At 44.6% G+C, this 13,145-nt stretch overlaps 1 protein-coding gene across 1 annotated transcript in view; it reads right to left on the reverse strand.

The window, feature by feature from the left end:
* LOC124777307 overlaps positions 1–13,145 on the reverse strand; it is a 151,094-nt gene that overhangs the window by 18,883 nt on the left and 119,066 nt on the right. Inside the window, exons 4-5 of the mRNA XM_047252662.1 lie at positions 11,565–11,756; positions 5,247–5,355 (exon numbers count right to left, since the gene is read on the reverse strand). Coding sequence (XP_047108618.1) covers positions 5,247–5,355; positions 11,565–11,756 — 301 coding nt within the window. The remainder of the gene's footprint in view (positions 1–5,246; positions 5,356–11,564; positions 11,757–13,145) is intronic.

The following is a 13,145-nucleotide window of genomic DNA, read 5'->3' on the forward strand; positions in this document are numbered from 1 at the left end:
AATTACGAGACCATAATATAGAGATTCACCATTGTAAAGCCATGCCCACTGGGCGGAATTTCTCATGTGTTATTGTTGTAGGTTGTAGAATTTGTGTGTTTAGGTTAGAGAATTTAGCGGAATAAATAAGACAGTGAAAAGAAAAAGAGTGGTGAACTTTTCCTTCGAATTGTATGTTGTCATAATGTCCCGAATTTATAATGTGTGCGCCACTCATATTCAGTGCGATGGCCACGTGTTGGTATAAGCCGTTAAATAAAAGACATAAAGAAAATGTGGTATTGCCAGTGCGTAGTGTACAGTCAGAGTTCTGTAAATTACTGATAGTCAGATGCGTGTTTCCGTTGCGTATTAATCATATAGGAGGATAACTTGTAACTTAAGTGCGAGTACTAGAGTTCATGTTACTCGATAAATAAGAATGAATCCACTCGCTTGGCAGACCACTCATCTTGCAGGCCTGACTGCTTGATGCCACAGTATGAGCAAGGCATGTGGGTGCCTCTCAATTCGATTTGAGAATATGTTCGAGAATCCTGCAACAAACCGATGTTAAGGATATTGGTCTGTAATTTTGAGGATCCGTCCTTCTACCCTTCTTATATACAGGCGTCAGCATTGTATTTCACTCTTTTTATTCTCATTTTCGCCATACGACTGTCTTTCACTGATACGACAGTAAATTTGTCTGTCTACCTTAGGAAAGGTGTGGAACGAAAGCAAAGGAAGAAAAAAATATATGTTTAAGCGGATATCTCAAACATTGTGATTGAGTTTGTTATCAGTTATCAATACTTATGAGACATCTGTTTCTCAGACTTATGGATGAGAAACAGTTGTGTTGAGATACTTGATTCACCCATCAGTCCCCAAACAAGCTCCTTAAATATGTACACATGGAAAATAAACTTTCTGTACCTGAGACTCAATAAAAGTTTAACACTCTTTCATTTCCTTATAAGTAATTTAGTTAATGTGAGATCTTCTATCTGATGACTTGTATAGAGCCCATACTCCATTTTACTGTATAAAGCGTAATCTTGAGCAGACCATATATCTCTCTCTTTCCAAGCATTTATTCGACTTGTGGGGTCTGCTGGTTAATCAGATATGATATGATAATTTTAAGGGGTGGCTAGATGCCCTTCTTGTCGCCACCCCGTACCCCCTGGGAAAGAATTAGTGTACCCCAACTGTCTGTGTCTGGTGTAACCCATGGAACAGTTCGAATGTGTTCAGATCTGTGCGAGCCGTGTAACAGGCGGAACGTGGGGACCAGCCCGATATTCACCTAGAGTGATGTGGAAAACCACCAAAAAGCGATATCCAGGCTGCCCAGCACACCGGCCCTCGTCGTTAATCCACCGGGCGGATTCGATCCAGGGCCGGCGCGCCTACCCGAGTCCAGGAAGCAGCGCGTTAGTGCTCTCAGCTACCCTGGCGGGTCTTGAGCGGACCATATACACTAAACAAAATGTTGTATTATGATAGATAATGTACTTCTCATTAGGTTACTCTTTGATGTATAGGCAGGGATGGAAAAAAGTATGGAAACGCGAAAAACACACATTACTATGCCTAGTACAGTGTAGGAAAACAATTGGCATCAAAACAGCTTCCCGTCTTCTCGGAATGGATGAATACAGGTCCTGCGTGGTTTTCACGGGATTCGTATGCCACTCTTTCTGCAAAATAGTGGCAAGTTTAGGTATCTATGATGGAGGTGGATAGCGATCAGGCACACTTGTCTGAGACAGTTCTTCGTCGTGCTCACAAAACCACCCCTGGACGATGCGAGATGTGTGGACAGGGACTCTGTCGTCTTGGAATACGGCACCACCACTGGGGAACAAACACTGTGCCGTGAGATGGACCTGGTCAGCCAAAATGGTCAAATAAACCTTGGCACTAATGCGACCTTTCAGAGTAACCACGAGGCCCGTGGAATACCCGATATGGCTGCCAAAACCGCCACCGAACCCCCACCAAGTGTCACGGCCTGAAGTTGGAAACAGTGTCAAACAAGACTAATCTGACAAATAGCTTTCATCCACTGCTCTGCAGTCCAGGTTTGACGGCTTAAGCACCACGTTTTCCTCTTACTGTCATTTTCATCGCTGGTAAGTGGTTTTGGAATTCCAGCTGGCCCTGCAGTTCCCTGCTCATGGAGCTCCCTTTTTCATGTTTTACTGCTTCCAGGTTTCGTGAGCGTGACATTCAGTTTTGCAGTGATGTTTTCAACTGACGTCCTCTTCTTTTTCGTCACAATCCAGTCAATGTCCCACTTGTCACGATCGCTCAACACACACTGTTGTGTCTTATCGGACGACGTTTTTCCGTTTTCCCTGTATGCGGTATAATTAGTCGACACCGTGACTCTTCAAACACCAATCACTTCGGTTCCCTTGAGTACGGAAGCACCCACCACTGGAACAACATCGATTTGCCCACGTTCGAATTTACTTAGCTCCGGCATAATGCACTCACAACTACAGAGACTATTTTGGCGACGAATGACACTTGCAATAAATTCCCGCGCACTGCAGGTACCGTTTGTGGTTAAATACAACAGCGCAATCTGCAGGCATGGCTACCATCTTCATTTATGTTCAAACATGCACTTCTCGCTGAGTTTCGATATTTTTCATCTTATTTTGTTATCTCAGCTCCACACTGACTGACTTGACTCTGTGTGGAAATAAAACAACTCTACGTATCATGTTACTCGTGCCACAGATTGCATTGATTCTATTACCATCAACGACGTTGTTATTTTAACATACACTATGTGATCAAACGTATCCGGACACCTGGCTGAAAATGACTTACAAGTTCATAGTGCCCTCCATCGGCAATAATGGAATTCAATATGGTGTTAGCCCATCCTTAGCCTTGATGACAGCTTCTACTCACGCAGGCATACTTTCAAGTAGGTGCTGGAAGGTTTCTTGGGGAATGGCAGCCCATTCTTCACAGAGTGCTGCACTGAGGAGAGGTATAGATGTCGGTTGGTGAGGCCTGGCACGAAGTCGGCGTTCCGAAACATCCCAAAGGTGTGCTATAGCATTCAGGTCAGGAGTCTGTGCAGGCCGGTCCATTACGGGGATGTTATTGTAATGTAACAACTCCGCCACAGGTCGTGCATTATGAACAGGTGCACGATCGTGTTGAAAGATGTAATCGCCATCCCCCAATTGTTCTTCAACAGTGGGAAGCAAGAAGGTCCTTAAAACATCAAGGTAGGCTTTTTCTGAGATAGAGCCACACAAAACAACAACAGGTGCAAGCCCCCTCCATGAAAAAAATGACCACACTATAACACCATCGCCTCAGAATTTTACTGTTGGCACTACAAACGCTGGCATATGACGTTCACAGGGCATTCGCCATACCCACACCCTGCCATCGGATCGCCACATTGTCTACTGTGATTCGTCACTCCACACAACGTTTTTCCACTCTTCAATCGTCCAATGTTTACGCTTCTTACACCAAGCGAGGCGTCATTTGGCGTTTATCGGCGTGATGTGTGGCCTGTGAGCAGCCACTCGACCATGAAATCCAAGTTTTCTCACCTCCCGTCTAACTGACATAGTACTTGCAGTTTGGAATTCCTGTGTGATGGTCAGGATAGATGTCTGCCTGTTACACATTACGACCCTCTTCAACCGTCGGCGGTCTCTTTCAATCAACAGACGAGGTCGGCCTGTACGCTTTTGTGCTGTTCGCGTCCCTTGACGTTTCCACTTTACTATCACATCGGAAACAGTGGACCTAGAAATGTTTAAAATCTTGAATACAGACGTATGACACAAGTTACACCCAATCACCTGACCACATTCGAAGTCCTTGATTTCCGCGGAGTGCCCCATTCTGCTCTCTCACGATGTCTATTGACTACTGAGGTCGCTGATATGAAGATCCTGGCAGTAGGTGGCAGGACAACGCACCAAACATGAAAAACGCATATTTTTGGGAGTGGCCAGATACTTTTGATCACATAGTGTATTTCTGTGTCTTAATATGGAAGTATTGGATGTATGCGAAGTATGCGAATGTTAATAGATCTCAAATTCGTTGCACATAATATTGTTCTCTTATTGTGGCTGGGTACAATGTATCAAATCTTTGTAGAGCAAGACAGTGGCACGTAATTGCAATAGCACAACAAAAAAAAAACAGCTACACAAAACTGATGCCGTGTTTAGATAAAACGGAATTTCAGAATTACATCATTCGTTTAGGCGGAAAAACCGCTCTCGCATCTCACCAAGTACTGTTAGCGACCTATAACTCAAGTCTATTTCTCCCCACTGTGACGGGCCAAAATCGGAACGATGCGTCACGTAAGTAAAGTGCCGCATGTCATTGCATTTAGATAACTGTTGGACTGAAAACCACTAAAAATTATGTTGTCTAAGTGATGCTAATTGTTTTTCACGTACATATTCTGAATTAATGTGAAAATGTTCTTATAATTTTATACAAGATTATAGGGGAAGAAGGGTATCTCAACTTGTCTGAACTGAGAAATGCGTGCAAATTCGTTGCGGAACGTAAATTTGAGCGTTGATTTTCTGTATTGGTGCGCCATATGCTGAGTACGGCACGCGCGGAACGGCCGAGTACGATGTAAACAACACGAGCGCTCGCTCCGCGGCAGGAACACAAACAGCGCGTCCTCACCGCAGCACACCCAAAGGCCAACTACCTTACCACTGAGCTACCCAAGCACGACTCATGCCCCATCCTCACAGCCTTACTTCTGCCAGTACCTCGTCTCCTACCTTCCAAACTTCAGAGAAGCTCTCCTGCGAACCTTGCATTCTAGAAACTTAAATAATGTCTACCGTTTGAAATCTCAAAACGAATTGCAATGTAATAATTCCTGTGATTAGCTGGCTGTACAGACAAGTTCTGATAGCCAATAAATTATTTCTAGCATTGTATTCGGTTCACTCTTGATTTAACAATCCGTGATTTCTCGTAACTATAAAATACATTTCGATGCATTTCGATTCTGTATTTTGTGACGTAGAAGATCGGAAGTATGGTATTTGTTTCTTTATTTCTCGTTTAACATCCCGTGTATATCTAACGTCTCTTTTCAGATGTAAATGTGTAACGGACTTCACTACCGAGAAAGGCTTTACTTGTATCGTCTAGTACAGATTCACAACTGAAGATTTGTTTAACTCTCCAGCTGAGATATGACTGTTGCTGTGAAGCATGAAACAGTATCTCACCTGTAGGCTGGTAAGATTCACTTCGACGAAGACATCCTTCACCTTGAGGTGGTCTCCTTCTGGCGTGACGATCACGAAACCCGTGGCATTCAGGTCTTTAACAGTTATGCTGTAAGTAAAGAAATTAATATCAGTATACGCTTTGAACTGTTCATACTAAGTATGTACGCTACGCAGGTATATTGAAAGAAAAGAATAATTCAAATATGTTTCAGACTAATTGCCAGTGTAGGAATAGTTCAAAGAACAAAGATGAGTTCAGAGCAACAAGTTGGAATAAATGACTATGGTGAGGCTGGGAACAATAGCTGACCTGTGCTCAAATGTCGCGGAATCCAGAAGCTCACCAGTGCGAAAAATTTCTGCTTCATGCATTACTTGGATTACGTGATACAGCTACCTGCATTATATTTGTTAAGCGTGACCAGCAGCAATTTTTTATTGAATCTACAAAGCCTCCATTTCTCTAGCAAGACACCACAGATAATATCGAAAAAAAATCGCTACTAGTTATTATTTGCTGTTTAATGTTGTATTTAGTAAGTTCGTATATAACTGGAATTACTCGTTCAGCAATTCCACCAGTGGAAAAATGCTCCTATCGGAGCACAGAAAATGCGAGTAGACTGATCAGCCAGGACATTGTGACCACCGACCTATTATCTGTTTAAACCGGTCCAGGCGGAAGCAGCGTAACCTGACACTGAGTGACAAACACACGGATTGTAGAATCAGTTGGCGTTCTGCAACGTGGAAGGCGAGCAACCTACCCGAGTTTGATCGAGGGCAGATTGTGATAGCCAGGACGCTCAGCACGAGCATTTCGGAAACTGCACGACTTGTCGGGTGTTCGAGGAGTGGTGTAGTGAGCTTCTTCAACACGTGGCAAAACTGAGGTGAAACCACGTCTAGACGTCGTGGGGTTAGGCGGCCATCCTTCATTATAGATGTCGGACGTCGTAGGCTGGACAGACTGGTAAAACAGGACAGGCGGCGAACAGTGGCGGAATTGTGTGTTTGAGCAGTGGCGGCATTAACGTCAGACTTTAATGGCGGGACGAATGCTAGCGTATATGAAAACACAGAGCAGCGAACACTCCTAACGACGGGTCACCGCAGCCGACGACCTACGGATGCGCCAATGTTGAGTCACGACATCTGCAATTACGGTTGAAATGGCCACGTGACCATCGGTACTGGACGTTGGGGCAGTGGCAGAGCGTTGCATGGTCTGATGAACCGCGATACCTTCTTCATGATGCCGATGCGAAAGCGCGAATCCGTCGTCTTCCAGGGGAACAGCTCCTTGATACCTGTACTGCGGGACGAATACGAGCTGGCGACGGCTCCATTGTGCTCTGTGGGACATTCACATGAGCATCCTTGGATGCAGTGGAGCTCGTTCAAGGCACCATGACGGCCAAGGAGTATCGTACACTGGTTGCAGACCACGTACACCCCTTCATGACGATCACGTTTCCCAACTGCCGTGGAATTTTTCATCAAGATAATGCGGCATGTCGCAAGGCCAGGAGTGTGATGGAGTGGTTCGGGGAATGCATTGGCGAGTTCCAATTGATATGGTGGGCTCCAACTCGCCAGTTCTAATCCGACCGATCACATCTGTGATGCGTTTGAACATGGCGTCAGAGCTCGTGGCCTCTTTCCCAGAACTAATGGGAATTGGGTGACTTGTGTGTGCAGATGTGGTGCCAACTCCTTCCAGTGACCTAAAAAAGCAGCATCGCTTCCATGCCACAGGGCGCCGCCGCTGTTATCCGTCCCAAAGGTCGACACACCGGCTATTGGGTAGGAGGTCATGACGTTCTGGCCTATCAATGTGTGTTCCTGTTTGTTTAAAGGACTCTGACTGAAAAATGGGGTACCACCTGCCTCATTGTACCATCCTCAGCTCCTTTGAAAAATTTACCGAAAGGTTCGGAATGCGAACATATTCGCGCTTTTTTTAACATGCAGCTCACCTCAAACTCCAACAAGCTACCCTAACTGTAACTCACTCACACCTCCTAGTCCATTGCTGTATGTCGCTCATACTCATCCACCCCCAGGTGCTCTTTCCCAGTCACTCATTCAGCCCAACTCATAGTCACTTTCTCTTTGTGTTTCTCTGTCATTGTCTCCTGTGTCACAGCCACAGTCCCCATCTTTCTGTCCTCCTACTACTACGCTCTCATCTCACTGTTACTGTTTCCCTCTTGCTTATTCTCTCTTACTGCTAATACCTTCACCCTTTTCCTAGCACTGTTCTGTCACTGTGAATTATGTTACCCTATCACTGTATCCCTCTCTTTCTCACACACTGCCATTGTTTCCTTGTCTTTCTACAACACAATGTCTTCTCTTTCAGCATAAAAACGCGCGAATATGATCGCATGCCAAAATTTGTGTCGCATGCCAAAATTTGTGGGAAAATTTTTAAAGGTTCTGAGGAACGGAGAATGAGGCAGCGGGGACCCCAATTTTCGGCCAGAGTCTTTTAAAGAAACAGGAATTTATTCGCAATTCTTGAGCTCCAATAGGAGCATTTTTTTTCTGCTGGTTCCCCCTTTTCTTCCGTCTGCAGCAAGACATGTAACTCATATGAAAAGAAATGTATAGGTATGTTTAATTCTGAGTTTATATGTTATACGTAAGTGTGCATATTATATTATTTTCGATGTAAGCGTCTTACCTGTATTGGTGTAACTACCACAAGTATCTGATTTGATATCAGATTTTGTATCATTTGAGCCTGCCAGGAAGGACAGTATTGAGAGAATAGCCGCAACAGTCAGAGCAGCTGTGCGGGTCACGACCAGTGAGGACTGTAAAAGCCGAGAGAGATAGGGGAGTGATGCAAGTACGATACAAGAGCATCAGCCGATTGTGTGGTGCTTCTTCGATACTGCGTCAAATGCGCGAATCTCGTCATGTACATCGATAGCAACTTGTCAAAACAATGACATACATTCTCATGATACCTAAGGTATCATATGACAACTGTCCTTGCTGCATGTCTCAATAAGCATTCTTATATCTCCTCTCTTCATTTCCTTTTCTGCAATAAGAATCTATTGTTATATAGGTTGTCTCTTACACAGAAGATTACAGTAACCAGCCACTTTTTACAATGCTATTTATTTGTTTAAACAGCGACGTTGCCGGTTTCGAACCGATACGTTCATCTTCAGACGGCTAGTTCACGTTTTACATTACATTTCGTGTTTTTTTTTCCCACCCGACGAAACTTCCTTGGGGTGGCGATGCCCTACAACCAAAACAAGATGAGAGGCAACGTCTTTTTAATTGCAATTGTGCCTCACAACGATTTTAAGTGAAGCAAAAAAATTATTATTATTAAATGGGAGACGTTTCGGTTACTTACATCACTTAAAATCGTGTTAATGTTTTCATATGTTCCTTTCTTCGCCCATTTGGCGGAGAATCTCCTCAATCTTTACCTTATTAGTACAACTAATTCTCTAAACTCTTCTGCAGCACCGTTCCAGTTTTCTTACAGTTCATGATTCAGCACCATACAATGTTGTGCTCCAAATGTACATTCTCAGAAATTTCTTTCACAAATTAAGGCTTTCGTTTGATACCTGTAGATTTCTCTCCGCCTGGAATGACCTACCTGCTTGTGCTAGTCTGCTCTTTACATTCTCTTTGCTTCGTCCGTCAAGGGGTATTTTCCATTATCACTAATTTTGATGTTTGGTTTGGCTATTCTCATGTCTGCTACCTCTTAACCTATTACTTTTTTCTGGTTTACTCTCAATCCATGTTCTGTTCTCCTTAGACTGTTCATTGCATTCGATACGTCCTACAATTATTTTTCACTTTCGCAGAGGATAGCAATGTCATCGAAGAATCTTACCATTGACATCCTGTCAAACTGGATTTAAATGCCACTCTGGAACCTTCCTTTTATTACTTTCATTGCTTCTTCGTTGTACAGATCGAACAGTAGGGGTGGAAGATTACATACCTGTCTTACACCCTTTTTAATCCGAACACTTCATTCTTGGTCTCCCCGTATTATTGTTCCCTCTTGCTTCTTGTACGTATTGTATACAGCCCGTCTTACCCTATACTTTACTGCTATTTTTCTCAGAATTCCAAACATCTTGCACCCATTTTACATTGCTGTCCGCTTTTTCCATGTCGTCGAAGCTTACGAACATGTCTTGTTTGTGCGGAGTTTTCGTGCCTATCTTCCCTTGCTGTCTTCGGAACAGTGTGGCTGACATTTTTCCGAAAGGTCTCACAGATTCTACCTGCCAAGTTGTGTAGTCGTTTTGATGCCGCTTCGTCCAATGGTTTTGCATTAACTGAAAAAGTTGTGGTTTTAGGAATGGCAAGAATTCCACAAGAGATTCAGAAGCCGTTTGCTTCCATGCCGCAATGAGTGCACTAGTGTAGTCATGCCCATGATGGTCACACCTCATTCTGATACCGATGTTGGACGTCGATTCCGAACGGACTGAAGGTTTAATCAGAAGACAATTCTATTTTGCACTTTAGCTGTATTATTATTGCAGTCATTTATTTCATACCCTCAGCTGATTTCGGCGATGTTCTATTTCCAAGGGCTTACTCATACTTTCGCCAAGGCGGAAAATGGATTTGTCTTTGGTAAATTTGTAGCTTTTGCAAATGACACGAAGAAAACTTATCGACAGTTTAATCATGTTATAGCCTTGTGTGATGGCATCTCCACAAAATTTGATAAGTATCAAACTGATGCTGCATGGTGTAACACTTCCCATTTTCGCCAGTGTATTAACAACCTATCTTTGCTCATAATACATCCACATCTACATGATTACTCTGCAATTCACATTTAAGTGCTTGGCAGAGGGTTCATTGAACCACAATCATACTATCTCTCTACCATTCCACTCCCGAACAGCGCGCGGGAAAAACGAACACCTAAACCTTTCTGTTCGAGCTCTGATTTCTCTTATTTTATTTTGATGATCACTCCTACCAATGTAGGTTGGGCTCAACAAAATATTTTCGCATTCGGAAGAGAAAGTTGGTGACTGAAATTTCGTAAATAGATCTCGCCGCGACGAAACACGTCATTGCTTTAATGACTTCCATCCCAACTCGCGTATCATATCTGCCACACTTTCTCCCCTATTACGTGATAATACAAAACGAGCTGCCCTTTTTTGCACTCTTTCGATGTCCTCCGTCAATCCCACCTGGTAAGGATCCCACACCGCGCAGCAATATTCTAACAGAGGACGAACGAGTGTAGTGTAAGCTCTCTCTTTAGTGGACTTGTTGAATCTTCTAAGTGTCCTGCCAATGAAACGCAACCTTTGGCTCGCCTTCCCCACAATATTATCTATGTGGTCTTTCCAACTGAAGTTGTTCGTAATTTTAACACCCAGGTACTTAGTTGAATTGACAGCCTTGAGAATTGTACTATTTATCGAGTAATCTAATTCCAACGGATTTCTTTTGGAACTCGTGTGCATCACCTCACACTTTTCGTTATTTAGCGTCAACTGCCACCTGCCACACCTTACAGAAATCTTTTGTAAATCGCTTTGCAACAGATACTGGTCTTCGGATGACCTTACTAGGCGGTAAATTACAGCATCATCTGCGAACAACATAAGAGAACTGCTCAGATTTTCACCCAGCTCATTTATATAGATCAGGAACAGCAGAGGTCCCAGGACGCTTCTCTGGGGAACACCTGATATCACTTCAGTTTTACTCGATGATTTGCCGTCTATTACTACGAACTGCGACCTTCCTGACAGGAAATCACGAATCCAGTCGCACAACTGAGACGATACCCCATAGGACCGCAGCTTGATTAGGAGTCGCTTGTGAGGAACGGTGTCAAAAGCTTTCCGGAAATCTAGAAATACGGAATCAACTTGAGATCCCCTGTCGACAGCGGCCATTACTTCGTGCGAATAAAGAACTAGCTGCGTTGCACAAGAACGATGTTTTCTGAAACCATGCTGATTGCGTATCAATAGATCGTTCCCTTCTAGGTGATACATAATGTTTGAATACAGTATATGCTCCAAAACCGACGTCAATGATATAGGTCTGTAGATCGATGGATTACTCCTACTACCCTTCTTAAACACTGGTGCGACCTGCGCAATTTTCGAATCTGTAGGTACAGATCTATCGGTGAGCGAGCGGTTGTATATAATTGCTAATTAGGGAGCTATTGTATCAGCGTAATCTGAAAGGAACCTATTCGGTATAATGTACAAGACATAATGCATTCTTGCCGTTCATCACACCTGAGGATTTTCGTGTTCTCGAGTGGCGACTTACTTGAAGGGCCCCTCGCCGAAGGCGTGGATCGAGTTGGCGAAGGTGCCATTCATGCGGTAGTTGCCGGTGGCCGAGACCGACGGGAAGAGCAGCTCGAAGTCCACCCTGGAGGACAGGGGCCGCAGCCGAAGCTGGCGAGCGCGCATGTCCGAGATGCCGACCACCGTCACGTTCCAGGCCTCACCTCTCACCCTGCAAAACAAGCCTAGTCAGACAAACAGCAACCACAACTACACCTGCTATTTATGCTGCTGTTCTCTTTGGCACCCGCTGTCTGGCGGGTCATGAGTTCTACAGCATACAGCCTCAAACTGAAAGTTTGATGTGTTAGTAGCGGGTTGTGACACTTTTGGCACTGGATTTTTGGAGTATTTCTTCGCCTCCCTCACCTCTCTGATATAGGCCACTTTCCCAACATATAAAATAGGGACAAACTCAAAAACTACTGGCAAAGTCAAACTCTTCAGAGTTTTCCCGCCTCTACGACAGCCTCACAGCTGTAAGCTTGAGACAGCTGACCTCCTTGGTCGGCGTGGAAGCTTGCGAACTTTGTGATGTACGCGGACTGCTGTCGGAACCTCTCTGCTACGCAGGGACACTCCAGGGTGCTTATTCAAATAAAGAGAGTTGTTCCTCTCCTGTTCCTACTCCACAGCACATAGTTTTCAACTTGAGTTTCAAACTTAGGGTGTGTTGTTAAAAAATGGCTCAAATGGCCCTGAGCACTATGGGACTTAACTTCCGACGTCATCAGTCCCCTAGAACTTAGAACTACTTAAACCTAACTAACCTAAGGACATCACACACATCCATGCCCGAGGCAGGATTCGAACCTGTGACCGTAGTGGTCGCGCGGTTCCAGACTGTAGCGCCCAGAACCGCTCGGCCACTCAGGCTGGCTTCGGGTGTGTTCTTTATTTCTGTAAATTTACAAGGTTGATGACTTAACAACAAAGGGAAGGTAACAATGACGATGCCAGTAAGAGTCTCCCAATTGAGGCAAACAAAAGTTCACTTCTAATTTTCCACAAAGGTTCGTGGCAACACACACACACTAGTAAAAGTCCAATTCAGAGACAAAGACGTAATCTTGAGCAGTCGAAGTCCACGAGGACGGCATCCGGAGTGAACTGGTTCTAGCCCCTAAATAGCTGTCTCCAGCCAATCAGGTTTTGGCGTAGTGATACTTCCTGCAGGCGGTGGCTCGAGCTCCCCCTGCAGGAAGTAGTGCTCTGAATGTCTGTTTCCATTATCTTGTATGTAAATTGCCAGTGTTTACCATGGTGCTTTTGGTACGCCTTGGACATAGACAATCCAGTCCTCTGTGGTGTAATATGGGTTGCCGGCCCTCAGGGTCTACCTTTGCTCTGGCATAACATACCTCCCCCCTTTGAAAAGTACCAATATAACCCGGTGCCATAGGCTGATCTGTAGATAAGTCCTCCTAAAGGAGGCGGTGAAACCCGGCCACCAGAGAGTCGGGCGCCACCTTCCACACGAGGCGGCTGGAGCGCCGAAGCAGTGGCGGTTGCGAGGCGACGTCGGGCTGGGCAACAGGCATGGGGACGTCCCCATCGTCCA

The sequence above is a fragment of the Schistocerca piceifrons genome, chromosome 2, assembly GCF_021461385.2.
Source record: "Schistocerca piceifrons isolate TAMUIC-IGC-003096 chromosome 2, iqSchPice1.1, whole genome shotgun sequence".
NCBI lineage: Eukaryota > Metazoa > Arthropoda > Insecta > Orthoptera > Acrididae > Schistocerca > Schistocerca piceifrons.